General features: G+C 39.5%; 1 protein-coding gene across 3 annotated transcripts in view; it reads right to left on the bottom strand.

Moving 5' to 3' along the window:
* The window catches only part of si:dkeyp-14d3.1 (transmembrane protein 132D), a 909,489-nt gene that overhangs the window by 347,103 nt on the left and 537,172 nt on the right, over nucleotides 1-25,214 (bottom strand). For all 3 annotated transcript variants that reach the window (XM_048611779.1, XM_048611782.1, XM_048611780.1), the window contains one exon: nucleotides 3,614-3,806. In XM_048611779.1, the coding sequence (XP_048467736.1) occupies nucleotides 3,614-3,806 (193 nt within the window). The remainder of the gene's footprint in view (nucleotides 1-3,613; nucleotides 3,807-25,214) is intronic.

Genomic DNA, 25,214 nt, shown 5'->3' with positions numbered 1-25,214 from the left:
ACTTTTTCACAAAAACTCTCTTCAATGTAATTAATTGAGCCTTCCACTGTTTTAATTTGAGCTTATCTTGGTTATAAATATTTGCAGCTTTCGAGAAAGTGTTTAATTTAAAGTACATAAAGTAAAACATAATATTTGATTTGTGGGGCTGTAATTTGTTTATTATTGCTTGCACATTGCTTGGCTAGCAAAAGAAGATGACATTAACATAGTAAGGCAATATCAAGGTAAATGTGACGCTCAGAGTGTTGGGCGAATCAGAAGTAATTCCATGTTTTAGTTGCATCATCACATGTAGGATATGGCTTGAAGAGAAGGCAGTGGATTTCACAAGTAAGGTTGGCTATTTGGGCTATCTAGCTGATTCTTCCATTGAAACTCAGGATATCAATATCCCTGCAAAATGGTTTACCCATGATATATTGCTCATAAGACAATGCCGCATATACTTATTAATTGCATAATGTGCTGTTGGCCTTTTTATAGTTTCTAAACATCTTCATCTTATTTTATTTTCTGATTTAATTTTGAAACATGCTCTGGATCAACCCTTTCTATTCCACCTAGCATCTTGTACATAAAATGCTCTTTATCTTTTAGAGCTAAAATGCTCTGAAAAGACCACATATTAGATCTCATACCTTCAAGATCCTCATCCCCTTGCCCACAAGTCCATATGACATCAGCATGTGGACAGTACTTAAGGCACTCCTGAGTACTCACCCTTTCAGATTCCTATACAACATAAGGCACAAAGGTTCCTTAGGCAGCACCTCCTAATCCTTCAACCTCTAGCTGCATGAGAAGACCATCACCTGCAAATCACACATCATTGGAACTTAGACATCACCGTTCCTTCATCGATGCTCAGTCATCATCCCAGATCTCCCTGTATAACAGAACTGTGGAAATACCTTTACCACACAAACTGCCGTAGTTTAAGAAAAGATGGTGACTTTGAAGCTGGAGAACAAGCAGGAAGTCCATCAGCACCAAAAGAGCTATGTTATGATTGCACATAAGGCACCGACTAATCCTACTAATACCGCGGGGAGCCCTGCAGTCTAAAAGGAACATTCACAAATCACCATCTGATTAACGGCCTTCATTGACTTTTTAATTAACAAAATACCTGCGGCTGGATAGTGATTCCATCCCAATCCAACCATCCCGAGAGTGGTTGGGATGGTGTCTGCAAAAGTGGTACTCCAGCTGCCAGAGTGAAATTATATGCCTTCCTCCATATTGGGCACAAAACCATGTTCTATGTCAGTTGCCAGTTACTTGATCAGTGCTAGTGAACTTATCTACAGTCACCTGGTATATTAATCAGCTAAGAATAAACTTCAAAGAGAATTACACATTAACACTTGTCGGCATGGCTTGGTATTTATGACAATTAACTGAAATAAAAGATCGAACAGTCATCAGCGATTATTCATCTAACTGGACAGTTTGGATCTCTTCCTAACAACTTTGGATTACTAATTTCCTCTCTAAGAATACAAACAATCCAGAATACATGCAGGATTTTCAAAAGACAGCATCAGCATGGCTCAGGGAGTAGTTATAGTCTCTACAAACCTGCAAATCATTCACAATAACAATGATACACCCCATCATTGGTGTAGGTACTCTGGATGTAATTTTGTTTTGCCACAAAGTAATCAGAGGCATCAGATCCATCAAGTCCAGTTCCCTCAGCCTGACTTTTGATCTGAAGAATAGTTACCCGGTTTCACATTAAAGGGCATTATCTCCATAAAAACTGTGTGGAAGGAGCGTCAAGGAGGGAAGTTCGATTAATACCTGACATTTAGAGAACCTGGAAGCTTTAATCTGCATAATAAGACATCACCATGTTTCCTTTTATAACACTGATGGGCAAAACATACATACCACAAACTGTTTCCTTTTAATCTGCCAGACTCCGACTGAGGCCTTATGCAGAGCACTCAGCCAACGTGACAGTTTTTTCTCAACGATACCAACCAAAGTGAAGTAAACCTACTCATCCCATGCTTCTGGTATGTTGCCATACTCAGAATCAAAGGTTGGACAACTAGATATGTAACATTGTTGGCCTATCTCTTTTCAATGCTTCCTGTGTGACTATAATAATCAGTAAATTTACATTAACACGTGTGTTCCAAATCTCCAATCGTTTGTATTTTGAAGCACTGTGTGGTAATGTAATGATGGAGCAAAACTGCATGAGAGAAGTTTCAAGGAAATTTTCTGCCTTTGTAGAGGGATCTGTAAAAATCCTGATCATTGAGGGCAAACAGTGAGTGGTTGAACGGCTTCCTTCTGTAGTGTAACATTCGATGATTCTATGGTAATGGGTAAAGCCCTTTTCTAATTGCAGAACCAGGACAATCTCATCCCTGTTATCCTTTATCTTGTCACTCAGTCACTGACATATAATGGGAGTATGACTGTTAGATCATTGCAATATCAGTATTTGGTGAAGGAATGTTTCCATTAGTTTTCTTTCTGTTCCTATAGAAATCACCCTGATGAAAATCAGGAACTTGTGCTTCCATACAATTATGCTGTACTTGCACTGAATTGCATTTTCAATGTAGTTCTCACACATTTCGTAAAGAATATTTTTAAGTTGGAAGTCAAAGAGCTGCCCTCTCAGCTTATCAGATCATGATGTCAGTCATAGAAATGACTCAATTTTCCTGGCCTTTTCACTTACATTCCATATTTGTCAGATAAATCATACCATATGGAATATTAACACTATGCTATTCTTTTCCATTGAAAGTAAGGACGAGATGTAGTTTGTACAGAGTGCAGTATTCTTTTCCTGTTTGCCTGTGTATGTTATATAATGGTAACAGTATGTGATAACTCCTACAAAACTCAGGGGAATCACTAATCAATCCCCTTGTAGAGCTCATTGACTGTAAGTGCCCTTGGTAACAGGCAATGGCCTACTTGGCTAGAACTCATTATAAAGAGCCCTTTATAAAGCATAACAGAGGGCCTTCTTGTGTTACAGTTGTAGTGTCCCTGCCCCTGAACCAAAGAGACCTGGGTTCAAGTCCCATCTGCTCCAGAGGTGTATAACAACATCTCTGAATGGGTTGGTTAGAAAAATTGATTAAATTACAAAAAAAAAGCACACCCAGAGATGGGTCTGCAGAACTGTCTGTCCCGGGCTAGGAATAGCGATATATGCCAGAAGTAGTGGTTCTACTTTGGTTCAACAATAAATGATGTTCCTTTCAAGTCGGGCTTCCTGAGTTGTCACAGTGTTCAAGATATTTTGTATGCTTTGTCATTCTTACTTTCTTTCATTCCTAGTAAAAGTGATGTTATAATTTTCTTCACTGGTTAAACAAAGAAACAGCCTTTCTGCTCCTCCATACTGACAGATTTGGACTCAAACTCAGTAACGTCTTAACAGAGAGTTGAGAAATGCATGAAACAAACACAAATACATAACATAACACTGTTGAAAGTCCTAACTGGAATTCTTGAAAATGACTATCACAAGGTCTAAGTGCAACTTTACACATGTATGGCACAAATCACATGTCAATTGCACCATTACAAAATACCTAGCAAAGGCAAATAGTTTCTCTGTGAAGTCTCCTACCATAGCAAGAGGTACAATCTTTGTAATGTCCCTCTGACTGACATGCAGCTCTGACACAGCTTTGTCCTGGTCTATCTGTGAGGTCCTCCCGGGGTATTCCACTTGCCACATGATTCGACGAGTCACTGACAGACTGCTGAAGTTATCCATTTCGAAGTCCATCTGCATGATCTCATAAGAAGCACCATCAACTCTGTAAAGAAGATTGAATCATTAGGCCCTGAAATGATTTCTGATGAAATATCTTTGCATCAATAATAACAGATTGGCTTAGCACTTCAGAGTTGCCTTGCTTCAGTGTTTCCAAGGTCAAAAGTAAATTCAAAGGAACATTATTTTTTCTTAGAATTTAGTTTGTTCTAATGTTAATTACCTTTTCCCCCTTTTAGGTGCACCGAGTGTGTAGGACCACAGTAGAAGTAATGTACAACTGAGCACTCATTCAATGGTACCGCTCCCTAATAGGCACATAAGTAATTTAAAAAATGAAGCTCATGTTGTTGGACTGTATGAATATTTGACTACAGAAGAGCCTGGTAAACTTTGGGAATGCTGGCTCCAAATCTGACTAAGCCCCACAGATTGTTGTGTATGAGAACAATTAAATGTCTTTTTTTGTGTGTATTATGAGTGTAAGCCATCACTAAAGAAAAAGTCTAGCCTGTTCAGAAGAAAGGTGCACACAACTTGCCTCACTGGCAAGGAAGCATGCAAGATGTCTGGTATGAATAAAAGTGCTGCGCCAAGCAAAATAAAGTGCAACCACATAATTAATAAAAATAGTAAAAGCAGAAAACTGTGGATGCTCGAAATCTGAAACAAACACAGAGAATGCTGGAGAAACTCAGCAGGTCTGGCAGCATCGGTGGAGAGAGAAAGAGAGTAAATGTTTCAAGTCTGGTATGACTTTTGTTCAGAACAAACAAAATGAACAAAAATAACAGAAGTTTGACAATGACAATGATGAATACCCAGGAAGAGATGAATAATTTTCTTGCCTGTGCCAAAGATACAATTACTTTATGAAGCAGAGTGGAGGACCTGTGCCATGTTGCTCCACACTGACTGCACACCCCCTTAAAGAAAGTGACCTCATCAATATTTACCCTTCAACAAACATCACTACAACAGATTATCTGGACATTGATATTTGAAGAACTTTGCCATGTGTAAATTGCCTGTTGCATTTTCTACATTACAACAGTAACTACATTTCCAAAGTGCTTTATTCACTATAAAGTGTTTTGGGACATTCTCAGTTAGTGAACAGCACACTGTAAATTCCAGTCCTTAAATTACTAAACAGTTTGATCTTCAAACATACAAAACACATTCTGTTTTTGTTTTGCTGAATTAATTAAGCAATTCAAACTTTGCTAGAGAAATGTAAATCTTTCCCACCTAACAGATTCTATTGATAATATCTTCAGTCTCCATGAAATGTGTTAAACCATAATGGGGTAGTTTTTCACCCTGACCACTCAGCCCTTGTCTGTCAATTGGAAAGACTACAAAGGAACCCCAGTGAGCTTACAAAACCCCCTAGCTTTTTATCCATTCATTTAAATCGGAAGAAAATCATCAAGTTTATTTAGAAACCCAAGATGATCCATTTAATTGCTTTCTTAGATGAATAAAATCCCAATGATGAAAAGCTGCAAAAATTCACAGCTTTGATAAATGCAGTCATTCACAATAAACCATTCTTCGTGACAAAAATATTTTACTTTTAAGGAATTTGAGCTTCAAATCACAACACAGACTTCAATTCAGCCACCACTTCCATGCTCTAGCGATTAAGAGATTTGGGGTTGGAAGCACAAATTGCATGCTACAGTTATTATTGCTGGTCAACTAATCTGTGGCCAGTAACTGGGCTTTCTCCCTTTAAACATTAAGCCTGATGAAAAGCATAAGGATAAAGCAGTTTGACAGCCAGGCAGGTCTCAGAGATGGGGGCACAAGGAATCATTGCCATCCAAACTGCAGAGCAGAGGTTAACTCCAATGGCTTTGCGTGCACAACACAGATTGTAGCTGGTGGATTATTTAATAACAACATTATGTTTGCAACATGGACTTATAGGGAAAACAGACTGCCGAACCCAAAACGAAAAAGAAATGCAGTTGGTTAGGAAATTCCACCTGTTCAATGTTTATCAAGGAATTTGTGAAAGATGATGAATGCCGCTAAATAAATAGCTCAACATAGTGGTTATATAATTTACTAATAGTTTATGAAGTATTGACGCTACTGAATCAATGATGTCGGATTTATTAATACCCCAACCTGATGAAAGAAACAGAAAATAAGTTGAAAAACAGTCATTAATTAATCTTAATTAAATAATCTTACTTTCCAAAGATGAGGTGTGAGTGACTGCCATTGACACCAAGGAAGCATGTGACCAAGTGTGTCATCAAAGAGCCTTAGCAAAACTGCAGTCAATGGGAATCGGGGGGAACTCACCACTTGTTAGAGACAAATGTAGCACAATGGAAGGTGGCTGTGATTAATGGAACCCAATCACCTCAGCGCTTGGAAATCACTGCGGCATCCTTAGGGTACTATCCTAGTTGCAACCATCTTGCCTGTTTTATCGGGTGTGGCTGACCTTAAGGGTGATACCAATTGATTATGACAGGATATAGGTCGGCTATCAGCATGGCCAGGCCAGTGACAGATGGAATTAATTACAGATAATTGTGACGTGATGCATTTTGGAAGAAGAAAAAGGGACAGGTGGTTTGGACTAAATGGCTAAGTTCTAAGCAAACGTGCAGGGAAAGAGGAGCCTGAGAGTTCCTGTGCATAGGTGCTTCAAGATAGCAGCACATATTGAGAGAGTCATTGGCAGTTATAAAGCTCAGGCTTCACAAATTGAAGTACTCAATATAGAAGCAGGGAATGGGATGCCCAACCTGTACAAATCTCTAGTTAGGCCACAACTGGATTATTTCAGCAAGTTCTGGTTATCACACCTGGGAAAGGTATATGAATTCTTGATAGGATACAGTGTAATTTGACCAGCATAGTTCCATTAATGAGGAAATTTAGCTACAAAATTAGGTTGGAGAAGCTGTGTTGTTTGCCTTGGTTGAGAAATAATGTGATATAACTGAATGAGATTACAGCCTGAGGGTTCACTCCCAATTCAGCAGCACTGAGTCAGGACCATTTCGAGCTGACCTGGAGGAAAACACGCCTCAGAGTTTGAATTTTCTTCCCTGGAGCAGGGTTGGGTGGGTGTAAGTGGGAGTCGTGGTGGGCTATTCAGGAAAGAGCTTAGAGGCTATCAATTGTAGAGGTGAACTAGGTGAAAGACCAGTCTTGGTGCATTGGCATTTATCATCAAAGCTCTGACAAAAAGAAATTAAAACTAAAAAAAAGGCCACTAGCCCTCACCCCTCATAGCCCCATCTCCCTATGCCCCAGCCATGTCAACTTACACAAACCCCATGGCCCCCACAAATGCGTAAAAGGCACCACACGCACATCATGCCATAGTATGATGTTTTTATCCAGCTCCATGGTCCCCTGTGCTCTCCTTGCCATATCAGACCCCTCTCACCACCCATAGTCTGTCATACCTGGCAATGCTATTACTTTATACAGGATGAGAAGTGGGTGCTGATTGGTTGGGCTATTGTTGGCATAGGAATACAGCAGGAACAGTTAACTGTCAATCTTGTTTTTCAGACGAGGCAGGTAGACTCTGATTGGTCAAGGTGATGCTATTGGAATGCAGACGTGATTGGCAGTCCCATTGAAAAGGGGAAATCTATGCACAGATTTCACTTAACTACATCATCCTATGTGTTAATATAATATATAGCTCTTAGCACATGTGAATGCAAGACACCATGAGCCCCACTGATAATCTTAAATTGGTTTTCATTTTTAGCACTGTCTGGATTGTTGAGTGAATGTTATCCTACAGCAGAATCAGATCTATTGTTGGGTGTGCTGTTCTGAGGCTTCAAACCACAGGCTGGTAAAATGTGATCACGGGAAAAAGCTTCAACTTCACGTTGCTTTTAGCAATATTTAAGTTCTACAACCAGGCAATTAATTATTTGCCAGTTCATGCCTATCAACTACCACCACTCTTTGCCTTTACATTTACCATGTCAACTTACTGACCAGATACCAGGACCTATTTGATAGAAAATAAAGTTCTTATTATCTACTGATGAATTTACATTTTTAAAAAATATCTTTCATTGATTTTTTTTGAATCTATTTACTACATTTACCTTCCTTTGCTCCTTTAAGGCATGCTTGCCTACATGGGTCAGGGCATTCAGTATAAAAGTTGACAAGTCATGTTGCAGCTGTATAAGAACTTAGTTAGGCCACATTTGGTAAATTGTGTCCAAATCTGGTTGACACACTATAGGAAGGATGTGCAGGCTTTGGAGAGGGTGCAGAAGAGGTTTACCAGGATGTTGCCTGGAATGGAATGTATTGTGCTGTTTTCACTAGAGTGTCAGAGACTGAGGAGCATTTGACAGAAATATATAAAATTATGAGAGTCATAAATCGGGTGGATTGTCAGAGTCTTTTTCCCAGGATAGAAATGTCAAATATTAAGGGTATAGGGTTAAGGTGAAAGGGGGGTAAGTTTAAAAGAGATGTGCAACATACCTTTTTTAACTATATAGCAGTAGGTACCTGGAATGTGCTGTCAAGGGAGGTGATAGAAGCACATATGATAGCAATGTCTAAGAGGCATTTAGACAAACAGATGATATGGAGGGATACAGAGCATGTGCAGGCAGAAGGGATTCATTTAGAATGGAATCATGGTCAGGGCAAGCATAGTGGGCCGAAGGGTCTGTTCCTGTGCTGTATTGATTTATGTTATAAAAACAAGCATAAAAACAAACATTCATAGTTGCAATTCAAGATATTCACAATGACATGGAGATGATAGTTAAACTATGAACTGACAGACATCCGCTGTGATAATGAAAGGTTGTGAAATCAGTCATGTAACAATAATACTGTAGGAATAGCCACTGGGCCTACATCAACAGATAGAGTGAAATATCCAGCACTGATTTCTAAAAACACTTCTGACACTTTTTTCAAATTGGATAGGGCAGAAATTTAATGCATGGACAGCTCAATATTTCTCTTTACAGCATTCTTGACAGTTCAACGATATTTTGAAATTTTTATTCACGTTCATGCCTAATTTTACCAATCCCAAAAAACATCTGACCCCCAACCTGGGGCCATATCCAGAAGGCTACCTTAGCTCTCCAAAGAATTTTAGCAGTTTCAGACATTCTCTCACCGGGTCTCATGTGCACAATTCATACTTTAGATATCCCACTAGGGAACATTTGGATCTGACTGAAGCAGTTTCACTTTAACATATACAGAAACCTCCATAAACCACAGATGTGCAATTAAAACCCATGCTCATTCTCCCCAGCAGCATGCCCGTTGCCACCACCCAGCCCCCACCCCATACCCCACCTCATGCAAAACCCCATGCAGATCCCTGTGGAGTCTGGGAACAGGTCTTCTGGTTCATGCTTCTGATGCTGCTTCCACCGAGACAGAGAGCCTCTCTGACCTTATGAATATTCAGGCCTTTAATAAGGTGAACCAGAAAAAAACTGCATTCATGAGTTGATGGTACAAGGACTAGGAAACACAGATTTAAGATATTGTGCAGGGATTCAGGCAGTGATACTAATCTGGACCCCACTGCCTGACAGGAACATTAGAGCAGAAGTACGTTATCCAGCTACAATACTTCAGATGTGGTCCCAATAAAGATCTATATTATTGCAGCCAGACGTCTTTACCTCTTCACATTATTTCTATCTATCATTTTCTAGCCTACTCACGTAACCTGTCCAAAACCTCTTGAAGCCTCCTTGCATCATTTCCACAGATTATGTTCCTACCTAGTTTTATGTCATCAGCACATTTGGAAACCTTACAGTCAGAGGCTAGCAGAAGTGTAACATTGGAGCAGAAGTAGGTCAAATGACTATAATACTCATTCTGCAAGGCAGAACTCAGGCGTGTGACAGAATACTCTCCACTTGCCTGGATGGGTGCAGCTTCCACAACACTCAAGACATTTGACACCGTCCAGGACAAAACAATCTCACATTTTGGATCCCATCCACAACCTTAAACATCCACTCCTTCCTCCACCAAAGCACAGTGGCAGCAGTATGTACCATTTACAAATTGTACTGCTATAACTACCAAAGATCCTTTGGCATCATCTTCCAAATCCATGACCTTGAATACCAAGAACTACAAGGGAAGCAGATACATGGATGCACCATGACCTTCAACATCCCCTCTAACACATGGACCATGCTATTCTTCTACTATATACATCAGCATTTCTCCATTTTCAGGGGATCAGGATTGTGGAACACCCTCCTGAAGAATATTGGAGAAGCACTTACGTCAGACAGACTGCAGTGATTTAAGTAGGCAGCTCGCCAACATCTATTCAAGACAATTAGGCCGATAAATACTGGCCTTTCCAGCAGTGCTCATATGCCAAAAATGAATAGTTTAAAAAAAAGTGGGTAACGCATAATCAATAATTTCAGTCAGAAATAAAGGGTACATTATTAAATATCTATAAATATATGGCACACATATCTGAGTAGAACTATAGTTTATGTGTAGTGTGGCCAACTGACATTACAAAGGTTAATGTCTACCAATTATTAATGTTGCTATGTTGAGCCAAAGCCACTGAGCCACTGGCAACCCCAACTGCGTCCAACATCAGCAGACTCTTGCTATCCATAAGCCATTTGATTATATGCCAAACGACAAATCTGAAAGGAAGGCTTCATTAATAATTTGTAAACAAAGGAAACAATTAAAAAACAATTTGGGAATAGAAAGGAAGTATATCATTCTGAAATTACCTTCCAATCCAGTTACTTCCCTTTATATTTGAATTAACTTTGCATTCTCTAATAATTATTGGGACATTCTCAATCAAACCCTCAAATATTGGTCAGGAAACTTATACTTTTGTTACTTCAAGCAAGATTCAAAGCAGAACTCCATAAAAAGTTACTGAATTGGAAATAACCTTGTTTAGACTCTTGTTAATATTTCTTAAAACTATGGAAAATATATACCGTACATAAATAAGTTCCACAGATAACTGTATTAGAATCTTCAGATAATTCTCCTGAAATATTCCTACAAAGTGTGTTGAGGCATTATTATGCTGATATCCCAAAGTGTATCAGGGTGCAACTGTGCTAGTCATAGAAACGGAGAAAATAGGAGCAGACCATTCAGTCCTTCAAACCTGCTCCACCATTCAATGTAATCATGGCTGATCATCCAACTCAGTACCCTGTTCCTACCTTCATCCCATACTTTTGATCCCATCAACCCTAACAACAGTATCTATGGTTATTGAAAACTATGTGTTGTGATATCACAAGTCCATTTATTCAAGAAAAGGGACCCTCATTTACTTGATGAGTTCACAGATCTACCACCACAAATCTGGTGGGAATCTTATAGAACTCACCTGAAAAATGGCAGTGGCCTTGTTTTGCAAGGCCCTCGATGACTGTTGGAGTTTCCAATATCGGGCAGGCACTACCGAGTTGTAACGTACATCAAAAGTAGCAAAAATGTAATGAGGCACTTCAGAATGAAACATGTTACACAAAGAAATTAATATCAATTGTAATACTTGCAGTCTGAAATATCTTGCTCTCAGGCTTCATTTCTAATATGGTATGATTTACTAAATATGAAGACTGCTACAACTGGAAAAGGTGACTTTTCTTGCCATTTCTGTAATGTTTAAGTTGAAATGTTTTTGTTTGGAAACTTTATGAATAAGCCGCCTTTTTGGAAAGAAAAATCATGTAAAGATTGGGCGTTCTCACCAAGGGCCAATCTGCATGGGGATGATGACTCATTATCCTTGATATTCCCATTTCCCCAAATCCATACCACAATGATCTGACCTTTTTTAGTCCAGCCAACCAAGGGAGAAGATGTGTAATGACCTATATATGTGGGTTTGTGAGATCCAATGAAGGATCCAAGTAACAGGATCAGTCTAGATCCAAAAACAGAAGTTACTAGAAAAGCCCAGCAGGTCTGGCAGCATCTGTAGAGAGAAATCAGAGTTAACGTTCTGAGTCGAATGACCCTTCCTCAGAACAGTCTAGATTCCATTGCCTGGCAATAAAACAGAGAACTGTGGATGCTAGAAATCTGAAAGAAAAACTGAAAAATAGTTCCGAAGAAGGGTCACTGGACTCAAAACATTAACTTGTTTCTCTCTCCATCAGTGCTGCTAGATCTGCTGTGTTTCTCAAGAAATTTCAGGTTTTGTTTTAGATTACACTGCCACCTGACACCCACCAAAAATAAAGTGAGATTTTTTTCTTGTACATTGAGACTCTTACACAGGGCAAGAGCATTGGCTGGATTAGAATTGGGGTGGAGAGGAAAAGGTGTATGGGAATGTTCCGGCAAGTGCCAAACTTCCCAGTTAAATAGCACTAGTTAAGTTCATAAATAAAACCCTAGTAGAGCGGGCATATAACAACAAAAAAAACCAGAGAACTATGGATGCTGGAAATCCGAAACAAAACCAAAATCTTTTGTTCTGAAGAAGGGTCACTGAACCAAAAACATTAACGGGTTCAATTCCACCCTCAGGCGACTGTCTGTGTGGAGTTTGCACATTCTCCCCGTGTCTGCGTGGGTTTCCTCCGGGTGCTCTGGTTTCCTCCCACAGTCCAAAGATGTGCAGGTTAGGTGGATTGGCCATGCTAAATTGCCAGTCGTGTTCAGGGATGTGTAGCTTAGGTGGGTTCTAAGAGGATGGGTCTGGGTGGGATGCTCTGAGGGTCAGTGTGGACTTGTTGGGCCAAAGGGCCTGTTTCTACACTGTAGGGATTCTATATAGTGAAAGATGCTGCCAGATCTGCTGCATTTTTCAAGCAATTTCTGTTTTTGTTGGGTGTATGACAGCCCTGTGCAAGCAAGGTGGCAACTCTCTTAGTTTCATAGTTGGAAGGCAGCTGTGGGTGCAGGTTGATGATGCAGCTGTACAACATAACCAGGGCAAAACCATCTCTCTGGATATCTTGCAGTTATTTAGCAGTTTGACTGGTTCAGAGGTTTCAGTGGTGTTCTGTATTCTATATTTACAAAAACAGAACATTTTGAATAAAATCATTTCAAAATCACTGAATTATACAGCAAGGTGAACACTGCACATAACTATAATGCAGGGATTGCAGAAAACATTTCAAATTAGATGTTAACTTTAACATGCTGCTGAACCCTTTGAAACTGTAATCTTGTGATGACTATTTCTCTTCGCCATGTGAAACATTTGAGAAGTTATTTTTAGGGTTAATGGTGTAACTTGAGTTAAGATGATAGCATAACAACAGATGCTTAATAGCTTGATGAAACTTTCAACAGACTGTAATCGTCAACTCAAATTTGACAAGCAATCTAAGTCATTGCTGTGACTAACTGCCTCTCCGCATGGTCAGGGTACTATTTGTTTTTTTTTGAATCTCTGCCTTTTTTTAAAATCCATTGAATTATTTGGGATTGGGCCAAGTCCAATATATTCCAACTACATAACGATTCAAGAACTGATCAAACTCTAATTAAGCCCCCTGTATGGACATCACAGGCTACAATTATATCCATTCATGAACACCGCTGTTATATTTATTTCAACTGTTGTTCCCGATCACCACAGAACAATCCTATTTTGAAAAGAACAGCTGCTGGAAGGCACTGCAGACTGAAAACAAAAATCAGGTTGACTTCATTCAAAGGTCAATGAGGATTAGATATCAGATTGGGTTTACATGGCTGTATGTTCATAGGTATCCTCTTTTGTCCTGTTTTTAATTTCCAACTATACATTCACATCAGCTCAATCAGAACCCTTGGTCAGGCCTTTGTTAACTCAAGCCTTAACCAACTCCCATCTTCCACTCTCCTTCAGCTAAATAACTGTCCTTCAGCTGAATTAAAACTCTGTTGTCCGTATCATACCTGATACCAAATCCGTTTCAACCATCATCCCTTTGTCTGCTGATCTACATAGGGCAGAATATTAGAGTGGTCAGAGTGACTGGGCTAAGGTGAGATTTGTGACAGAATCAGACAAGAAGTTGCATCAGTCTTCAAGAGAGAGGAAACAGGTAGCATCCAGAAAATGGATGCAAATCAGGAACTGAAAGGGAGGGAGGAGCTCAAGAAAATTCCAACGACTGGGGAAATAGCACAGATTTAGTTGTTGCAACTCCAAACTGACAAGTCCCAGACCTGATGGAAGTCCCCTGGGGTCTGAAAAGAAGTAGCTAGTGAAATAGCTGTTGCTAAAGTAAAAGAAAAGAACTGCGGATGCTGGAAATCTGAAACAAAATGAGAAAATGCTAGAGAAACTCATCAAGTCTGACAGCATTTATAGAGTGAAAAACAGAACTAACCTATCGCCAGCAATTTAGAGCCACTGGACTCAAAATATTAACTCTGTTTTTCTCTCTGCACCTAGTCCCAGACCTACTGAGATTCTCTAGCAGTTCCCATTTTCATTTGAAATAATTGATATGCTGGTTCTAATTTTCTAAAATTCATTAGATTCAGGGAAGTTTCCTTTAGTTTGAAAAATAAATAATGTAACTAATTTATTCAAAAAGGGAGGGAAGCAGAAAGCAGGAAATTGCAGGCCAGTCAGCTTAACATTTGCCACTGGGAAAATGTTAGAAACCAATTATTAAAGACGTTTTGACAGGCCACTGGGATATAGACTCATAAAATCATAGAATCAAATAGTGCAGAAGAGGCCCTTCGATCCATTGAGTCTTCACTGATATGTGAGGAACACCTGAACTTCAACTTAATCCCATTTACTTGCACGTGGCCCACAGCCTTGAATGTTATGATGAACCGAGTTCTCATCCAGGTACTTTATAAAGGACGTGAGGCAACTCACCTCTACACTGTCCCAGGCAGCACAATCCCAGCCCGTCACCATCCTCTGGATAAAAAAGATTTTCCCTCACATGCCCCCCAATCCTCCTGCCCCTTACCCTGAACCTGTGTCTCCTCATTACTGACCCGTCAACTAAGGGGAATATCTACGGTCAAAGCAACTAGGCAGAGCCTATATGGTTCTGACAAAGAAAAATTATGTTTAACACATTTATTGGAGTTCTTTGAAGTAGTAATTTGAGCTGTATTTAAAGAGGAACCATTGGATGTTTAGTACTTAAATTTCCAGAAGGCATTTGAAAGATGCCACATCAAAGATTATTGCAGACAATAAAAGCTCGTGGTGTAGGGGTTAACAATGTTGGCATCTTTAGAAGACAGACTTGCTAACAGGAATAAAGGAGTCTTTTGTAAGCTGGCAGGATGTCATGAATGATGTGCCACAGGGGTTGGTGCTGGGACTTCAAAAATTTGCTGGTGAATTAGAGAAAAGTAGGAAAGTGAGTTCTGAAGAGAACATAAGGAGCTTACAAAGGGGTATAGATAGATTAAATAAGTGGGCAAAGAGCTGGCAAATGGAGTACACTGGGCAATGGTCTAGTCGTATTATCGCTGGACTGTTAATCCAGAGACACAGATAACATTCTGGGGATCCAGGTACAAATCCCAGCACTGCAGATAGTGGACTGTAAATTCAACAAATATCTAAGGATGACTGTGAATCCATTGTCAATTGTCAGGAAAAACCCATCTGGTTCACCAATGTCCTTTAAGGAAAGAAACTGCCATCCTTGCCTGGTCTGGCCTACATGTGATTCCAGACCCATAGCAATGTGAAATAAAAACCAAAAGAACTGCGGATGTTGTAAGTCAAGAACAAAAACAGAAGCTGCTGGAAAAGCTCTGAGGAAAATCTGAGTTAATGTTTCGGGTCTGGTGACCCTTCCTCAGAACAGTTCCGAACACGAAACGTTAACTCAGATTTTTCTTCATAGATGCTGCCAGACGTGCTGAGTGTTTCCAGCACCTTCTGTTTTTGTCCCACAGCAATGTGGTTGACTCTTAACTGCCCTCCTGGCAATTAGGGCTGGGCAATAAATACTGCCGAGCCAGTAACATCCTCATCCCGTGAATGAATATAGATAAAGAATAAATGTGGAAAAGTGTGAAATTGTCCATTTTGGCAGAAAGAATAATAAACATAAGAAATAGGAGCAGGAGTACAGCCTTCTCCGCCATTCAATAAGGTCATGGCTGATCTTTTCATGGACTCAGCTCCAATTACCTGCCCAATCACATAACACTTAATTCGTTTACTGTTCAAACATTCAACATGGTAGCCTCAACTGCTTCACTGGGCAGGGAATTCCATAGATTCACAACCCTTTGCATGAAGAAGTTCCTCCTCAACTCATTTCTAAATCTGGTGCACCTTATTTTGAGACTATGCCCCCTAGTTCTAAACAGTGAAAGGTTGAAGAACTTGAAGACAGCGAGAAATTGCAGTGTCCTCGTGCATGAATTACAGAAAGTTAGTATGCAGGTATAGTAATTAACCAGGAAAGTTAATAGAATGTTATAGTTCATTGTGAGGGGAATTGCAAGGGTGAGGGAGTAATGCTTCAGTTACACATGACATCGGTGAGACCACATCTAGAGTATTGTGTACAGTACTGATCATTGTACTTACAGAAGGATACTAGTGCATTGAAATCAATTCAGAGAATGTTTACCAGATTAATACCTGGAATGAGCAGACTGCCTTATAAGGAAGGGCTAGACAGGCTAGGCCGGTATCATCTGGAGTTTAGAAGAGGAGTTTAGAAGGAGTTTAGAAGAGGTGACTTAATTGAAACATATAAGATCCTGAGGGGACTTGACCAGTGGATGTTGAAGGGATGTTTCCACTTGTGAGGGAATCTAGAACAAGGGATCATAGTTTTTAACAAGGTGTCCATTTAAAACAGAGATGAGGAAACAATTTTTCTCTAAGAAGGATGAGAGTCTTTAGAATTTCCTTTGTCAAAAGGCAGAGGTTGCAAAATCTTTAAATATCTTTATGGCAGAGATAGATGGATTCTTGATTACCATGGGAATGAAAGACTACTGGGGATATGCAGGTTTGTAGAATCAAGGTTAAAATCAGATCAGCCATGAATGGTGGAGCAGGCTCAAAGGGTTGAGTAGCCTATTCTTGTTCCTTGATCAAATGTATGTTCTTATTGAGTCAATATGCTGTGGAATAGAATGGCAGTACTTAGAGCACACTTCAGGAAAACCACAGAGTTATTATGACAGAAGAGCATAATTCTCTTTCAGATGTTGACTCGTCTGCTGTGCAATTCCACCACTTTCTGTTTTAATTAGTTTATTTTGATACCATTTCACACAGGCTTCATCAACATCAAAATTAACTTCAACTCTACTTATTTGTCCTCGCCTCTTCTGGTTTTCCGGTGAACTGAGTTGAATTATTGTCACAAACAGTTCGTTGATCTTTTTAATTGTTACAGTTGTATGTATTACCACGCTCCACTGCAGATCCAGGACTTGTTCACTGCATTTAAAATCTATTACATATTTAATAAGCATTTGTCATGGATGGCAGCCCACTCGTTCAGTTCCTAAAGCTGGTTTCTTAAAACAAAGCAAGCTAAAGTATTAAATTCATTCATCGACAAATGGTATTGAATAAATCAACACTCAGTTGCCCATGACTATTTACCTGACTCAAAACACTGCATTAAAATGGGAGGAATTTTAGCTGATCACTTTGCTATTCCCAGTTAATTATGTAACTTCTCTCACAACCTTAACTGTTCGAAAGAAATACGTAATATAAAACAGAGGGACATCTAAATTTCAGGTACATTCATGTATGTGTCCAATTTAACTAAATGACAACATGATTTCTCAACTCTCTTATGAATGTTCCAATAGATTGATATTGCAAAATGCCACAAACAATGTCCATTTTCCAGTATCACCTTTCATCAAATATCCTACTGGATTTTCCTTTGAACCTATTTTCAGCTAATGTCCCACTATCATTGTAACTATCATAGGTTGGAACTCGTATGAGCAGCGGTCTTAAATTTCCAATTTTTTTTACAATCTTTTCTGCGCATCGAAGTTTGTACAGAATTATATTATTCACAGAATGTGAGCAAGAAAGAAACAGGTCAGTCAGCCCATTTGGTTTCTGCAAGAGAAACATTGTTCATCTCAATCTCCCGCATTTTCCACAAAGCCATGCTTTTCAGATTTTTATTCTATTTCTTTTTGACAGCCACGATGGAAACTGCTTCCTTCACCTTGCCAGATCCTGACAACTCACTGTGTCAAAAATGTCTTTTCCACAAATCAATTATGCTTTTTTTGCCAATTTCTTTAAATTGGTGTCCTCTCATCCTCAACTCTTTCACCAACGCCAACAGTTTCCCTGTGCCCACATAACTCATGATGTTAGAACATAAAACAGTACAGCACTGTACAGGCCCTTCAGCCCATGATGTTGTGCTGAACTTTTACCCTAAACCTAAGGGCTATCTAACCTCCACCCCTACCTTATACTATCACCCAGATGCCTATCTAATAGCTGCTTAAATGCCCCTAATGAGGCCGACTCCACTACCCTCTCCGGCAATGCATTCCACGCCCCTACCACTCTCTGAGTAAAGAACCTACCTCTGACGTCTCCCCTACACCTACCTCCACTCACTTTAAAACTATGCCCCCTTGTAATAGCTATCTCCACCCTAGGAAAAAGTCTCTGACTGTTCACTCTATCTATACCTCTGATCATTTTGTAAACCTCTATCAAGTCGCCTCTCATCCTTTGTTGTTCTAAACAGAAAAGCCCTAGCTCTCTCAACCTTTCCTCGTAAGACCTTCCCTCCATTCCAGGCAACATCCTGGTAAATCTCCTCTGCAACTTTTCCAACGCTTCCACATCTTTCCTGTAATGAGGTGACCAGAACTGGACACAATACTCCAGATGTGGCCGAACCAGGCTTTTGTATAGCTGGCAGCTTTCAGGAAACTGTGAACATGAACCCCAAGATCCCTCTGCTCCTCCACACTGCCAAGAATCTTTCCGTTAACCCTGTCTTCTGCTTTCAAGTTTGTCCTTCCAAAATGAATCACCTCACACTTTTCAGGGTTAAACTCCATCTGCCACTTCTCAGCCCAGCTCTGCAGTCTATCAATGTCCCTTTGTAACCTAGAACAGCCCTCCGCACTGTCCACAACGTGACCCACCTTCGTATTGTCCGCGAACTTGCTAATCCACCCTTCCACTCCTTCATCCAAATCATTTACAAAAATCACAAATAGAAGAGGACCCAGAACAGATCCTTGTGGTACACCACTCGTAACTGAGCACCATGTTGAATATTTTCCGTTCACGACCACCCTTTGTCTTCTAAGGGTCAGCCAATTCTGAATTCAATCTGCCACATTTCCCCCTATCCCATGCCTCCTTACCTTCTGCATGAGCCTACCATGGGTAACCTTATCAAACGCCTTACTTAAATCCATGTATACCTTATCCACTGCTCCACCTTCATCCATGTGTTTGGTTACCTCTTCAAAGAATTCAATAAGGTTTGTGAGGCATGATCTACCCCTCACAAATCCATGCTGACTATCAGGAATCAAACTGTGTCTTTCCAAGTGATCATAAATCCTGTCTCTCAGAGCCCTTTTCAATAATTTGCCCACCACTGATGTAAGGCTAACTGGTCTGTAATTTCCGGGGTTATCCCTGTTCTCTTTTTTGAACAAGGGAATGATGTTTGCCTCTTTCCAATCTTCCAGCACTATACCCGTGGACAGTGAGGACGAAAAGATCATCGCCAAAGGCCCTGCGATCTCGTTCCTCGCTTCCCATAGAATCCTTGGATAAATCCCATCAGGCCTGGGGGACTTATCTATCTTCAACTTCCTCAGAATTCCTAGCACATTTTCTTTACTAACATTAACCTCCTCTAGCCTACCTGCCTGTTTCACAACCTCCTCCTCTACAACTAGGTCCCTCTCAGTTATGAATACGGAAGAAAAGTATTCATGAAGGATCTCTCCTATCTCTTTAGGCTCTGTGCACAAATTCCCTTTACAATCCTTGATCGGCCTTTCTCTGGTCAAATCATGTTGAGCATGTCCATCAAATCTCCTTTCAACCTTCTTACCCCAGCTTCTCTAATCTATCTACATTACAGTAGCTTCTCATTCTTGGAACCATTCTTGTGAGTATTTTCTTTATACTCACCAAAATCTCCATTTCCTAAAGTGTAGTGCCCAAAGCTGGACAGAAATATCCAGTTGAGGCTAGGCTAGAATTTTGTAAACATTCATCATGATATTCTTGCTTTTCACATGATGGTTCTACTTATGAAACCCTGGATCCCAAATGCCATCTTAACAATTTTTCAATCACTTGCAAGTGCAAACTCATTAAAATATCAAAATGAGGTACATATCTCCTGACATCACCCCCACCCATCTCACCTCCATCAAAATTGGAAATGGATGGATTGAGCTCAGCTTTCAGAGCTTTGATATTTAAACTTCCTACTGAACCACAATCCACCCATTGTTGGAGAAGATTGTGATAAAATGACTCATTACATTTCAGGCTGACCTGTCATCACAATATCAGAGATTAATAACCAAAATCTTCCAGTTCCAACAAGAGCCCATTAACCTGCATCAATAATTTCTCTCTTTGCCAATACTACTTCATCCGCCAAGGGATTTCTACACATTTCCTGTTTTTATTTCAGATTGTTTGCATCAGCGGCATTTTAGTTTAGTTTTCTTTTTTCTTGAAGTGCAGAATAATTTTGGTGCAAAATCAAAGTATGGTGCCTTCAGCAGGAAGCTTTCCGATTGCAAGCATTTTGACCACCCGTTCAATTGAACTGGATAGTACAGAAATTACTGAAGGGAAAACATAATACTAGACAGTAAAAGTTATTCTTGAGTGACAGCATGAAAAGGCAGCACGAGCTCAGCTGCACAGCATTATTTCTATCGCCTGAAATGAAGCTGCTTATCTAATATTGGGTAAAATAGGTGACAGATTTAATACAGACTGCAATGACTATCTACCCCAAAAAGTCTGCTTCCAAAATAAAATCAAGACCTTTTTTTCCAATGATTCAATGTTTTATGATGCAAAGAACCTAATTATTCAGTGAGTTATCAAAATCACATCTCCTTTCCTGCCTTTTTCTATCACTACCTAATTTTGGACTTATTGAGAGGTAGGAAGTTGATCAGAAAGACTAAGTGGGAACATATATACCATATAAGACTATCCACTGAAGAAAGACATAAGGGTGAATTCTCATTCCCGAGTTAGGCGCACAGAGTTGGGGGGCAGCTGCAGGGGCTTATAAACGTCACCTGAATGCCCGGGGATTTCATCCCAGTTATAATAAAAGATATTAAAACAAAAAAAAGCCACAATTCTCCCCCTCTCACACATTTCCAATTACCTATTCATGTAAACATATGCCATCTCACTGACTCAAGTAGGTTTAGATATTTCTCTCAAATGTCCAAGGCCCACAAATCGTGTTTTGGAAATCCCAGTATTAAATATTCTTCCAAGTGAAGGCAGCTACACTTTTGAACATATTGCTGCTCCAATGAACTGTGGGTGTGTGAAATAGCTCCTATACCCATTCCCTGCTCTAAAGAAAACGGAAAGTCACTGAGGCAAAATTTCTAGATGCAAGCTCTTCTCAGTTGAAGGACAGATGTCTTTCGTCTCAGCGAGAAAACAGATTTTAGTCAATGGTGCTATCCATAAACTTGCCCTGGTTGTATTCTGAGAGTATTAAGAGGGTTTCGACTATAATATTTTTCAACATTCTGCTCCGCAAAAACCTCACAGAAATGGCATATGTAATAATTTTAAGCTAGGTTTCTGACATCACTGCCAATCAAAGTGTTGCCAATCGAGGAATGTCTATGGAAATGCCAGCTGGAGGTGTTTTAAGGGAAATTTTGTTTTGTAATTATACTCTCACGGACACACAGAAAGTTAGTCAGGATGGGTAGGATAGTTCAGGAAAGTTAAGATGATTCATAAATTTGTTTCTTGACACTTTTAGAAATTTTAATATTCCATCTTTGAATCAAATATTCTTCGGTCTCTTTGTTACAAAATTCAGATTTAGAATGAGCTTCACATGGATTCATCATGATGAAAAGAGCTTACATTCTAAGCACGAGACAAGTCACATGTCTTAACTAAAACAAGGCAGAGATCATTGAACCATCAAAAGTGGTCCATTATACTACCATGTGAAGTTCTGTAGCATATATTAAGTGCTCAAAAAAGAACTTTTCCTGTTCCAGTGAGGAATTGTACCCGACTCCCAAAGACTGGATGTGCTTCATCAAATTTCAATCAAAGATATGTTCTTCCTGTTTGTCAATAATCAGGTGTTGAGTTAAAGTAAAAATTCTATTTTCTGTTAAATTTTCCATACAGCAATCCGATCTATTTTGTATAAAATGATATCCTTATAAGGTAAAGATGAGATGACACCCAATTCTAAACAATTGTGTCTCTTTTGAATTATTTTGTAAAGACTGATGTACAGCTCACAAATGTGGAATGTACAAATCAGTTCTCTGCATATTAGATTGCCAGTCTATTACTTTCAATAACCTAACCATTGTAAACATTTTTGCACGGCTCAGTGATATTTGTATGCTAACTAAACAGGGGAATAGGTTAATTTAAATGAATTGGACAGTACTATCATGTTTTAAATGACTTACTTATGCTGAAAGGTTGTAGCTTTTTAAATTTGATTTTCTTTTGCATGTTCCACATCCCATTTTCTTGTGTGGCTTTGTCTTCTGAAGACATTTTGTTCCTGGGAATATAGTGTCCCATGTCTTGGTACAAATCATCGTAGCTTGTGGTTGGGGTAGATTACAGCCACCAATCCTTCTTTTTAAATCAATGTTTAATGTAACCTGTTTAGACATGTCATGACACATCTCTGTGGCAGGTGGCATTGGAACCTTCTGGCCCAGCGGTAGGGACATTATTACTGTGAATATCCCCTAATCCTCCTTCCTATACTGAGTCAAAAGGCATATAATAATTAAGTGGTACAGGATAAAGCATTATTAAATCTTAATGAGTGGAGACATTTGTCTTACACAAGATGTAGATTGTTACAAGATAGCAACAGATTCATGTTACATTGACTAATCAGACATAATAACAAAGACTTTGAAGAGCTAGAGGTGACAATCTATCTCCGTCAGAACCTTGTGCTAGACTGCATCTTCCCCATCTAAAGACTATGTAGCATCATCAGAATAGGTGGAGTTTAATGCAGCTTCAATATTAACTCTTTCAGAACCACTAACTTATACAACAACTTCCTCTTAATATTTTTTCCCATATTTAACATGATGTATTTTGTATTATATACCTGAATGTAAGAGCAGAAATGTACTGCTAAAGCTGTATAAGGTGCTGGTCAGACTGCATTTGGAGTATTGTGAGCAGTTTTGGGCCCCAATTCTAAGGAAGGATGTCTTGTCATTGGAGGGGGTCCAGAGGAGGTTTACAAGAACTACCTCTGGAAGAAAAGCTTGTCATATGAGGAGCGGTTGAGGACTCTGGGTCTGTACTTGAGGGAGTTTAAAAGGATTATGAGAGATCTTATTGACACTTACAGAATACTGAAAGGCCTCAATAGAGTGGACGGGGAAAAGGTGTTTCCACTTGTCGGACAGACTAGGACCCAAGGGGTATAGCCTCAGAGTGAAGAGATAACCCTTTAGAACTGAGATGAGGAGGTATTTCTTAAGCCAGAGAGTGGTGAATCTGTGGAATTCATCATTACAGAGGGATATGGAGGCCACATCATTGAGTGTATTTAAGACGAAGATATTTAGGTTCTTGATTAGCAAGGCGATCAAGGTTTACGGGGGGGGGGGGGGGGGGGGGGGGGAAGGGAGGCGAATGGGACCGAGAAACATATCAGCAATGATTGAATGGCGGAGTGGATTTGATGGGCTGAATGACCGAATTCTGCACCTATGTCTTATGGTCTTGTGATCTGTGGCTGTCCTCCAGGTGAAATAGACTTTGTTACATTTCAGTCTTGGTACTACAGCATTGCTGATTCCTTAGCGTTATATGTCACTAGTCCTGATAATTGATTAAAAGAATGTTGCTCTTGAACCTTGGATCAGTTCCCAGAATCAAAGTCAAGTCTGCTGCATCAAATTGTTCAGTAGGCTGATTTGCTGTCTGAACAACTTCAGTTAAAGATTCATTAATGAGCTCCAGTGGGTCGTACTGCTGATTCTTGTTCTCAGTATTTGCTTCTACTGGTAAACTTTGCTGATTTGACTTTCAGATCCACCTACAGTGATGATAGGAGGAGAAAATATTTCTACAGCTCCTGTAATGTCTGCAATTTACTATTGAAAGAATGAAACACTTCTCTGAGACCAACATGGGTAATAGCAATAGATTCTACTTTTTGTTCTGTCATGAGTACAGAAAGCCTGATGAAATCTTCTACCAGTAGCCCTTGGACCAATTGAACAATGACGGTTTGTTACTGGACCAGTTTTTATTTTCTTTGACCTAAGTGAACTGCTTCTGCTATCTAAATAATATTGAGGTCAAGAAGATTTAAAAGGAACCTAAGGGACAACTTATTAATGCAGAGGGTGATGATTGCATGGAATGAACTGCTGAAGAGGTAGTGGAGGCTGGTACAATTACAATATTTATAAGGTATCTGGATGGGTACGTGAATAGGAAGGGTCTAGAGGGATATGGGCCAAATGCTGTCAAACAAGACTATATTAATTTAGGATATCTGGTCAACATGGTCAAGTTGAATCGAAGAGTCTGTTTCCATGCTGTACATCTCTACAACTCTATGACTCTATATGTATGCAGGCTCAAAAGTGAGGAGTTGATTGTGAATAATGTACATATTTTGGGCTTTTTTTATTCTCTGTGTTGAAGATAATAATACTACAAGTTCCTTGTAGTATACCTTTGGTAGCAAGAGTTATTCCACCTGCATCATGTAATTTCATGTCTATTGGCTATAAATTTGGTTCTTTTAGTAAAGGTATTTGATCTGATTGAAGGGAGAACATCCACCTTTGTTGAGTTTAAAAATTGTGTGACACCTTTTGTCATACACAATTGCTGTCCAATTCAAATTGATTGGATCGACAATTTCCCATGAGAATGCCTGACTGTATTTTTTTAATGTAGATATGTTGTCTAACATCAGTATGTTTTCTAAAGCAGGAGGTTCTACTGCATGAATGAGCATCTGGCTTTCTGCTGCTCAAAAACTGTGTATACGTTTGCTCATCTTGTGGAACTGACCCATTGTTTTACAGATGTAGCATTCTTTTCTCATAGCTGGCACTATTTATGTGGCTTTTTTATTCCAGTGGTAACAGTGACTATTTGTAACTGATATTTGGCCTACTCCTTATGTTGGCTTGTCATGTGCTACTGCAGAGTGTTTATAACATAGATAAGTTCTGTTGATCCCATGTGGTTGTCCTTCTTCTTCTATGATTT

Source organism: Rhincodon typus, chromosome 24 (assembly GCF_021869965.1).
Source record: "Rhincodon typus isolate 14 chromosome 24, sRhiTyp1.1, whole genome shotgun sequence".
Classification (NCBI taxonomy): Eukaryota; Metazoa; Chordata; class Chondrichthyes; order Orectolobiformes; family Rhincodontidae; genus Rhincodon; species Rhincodon typus.
This window is presented reverse-complemented; position numbering and strand designations above follow the sequence as displayed.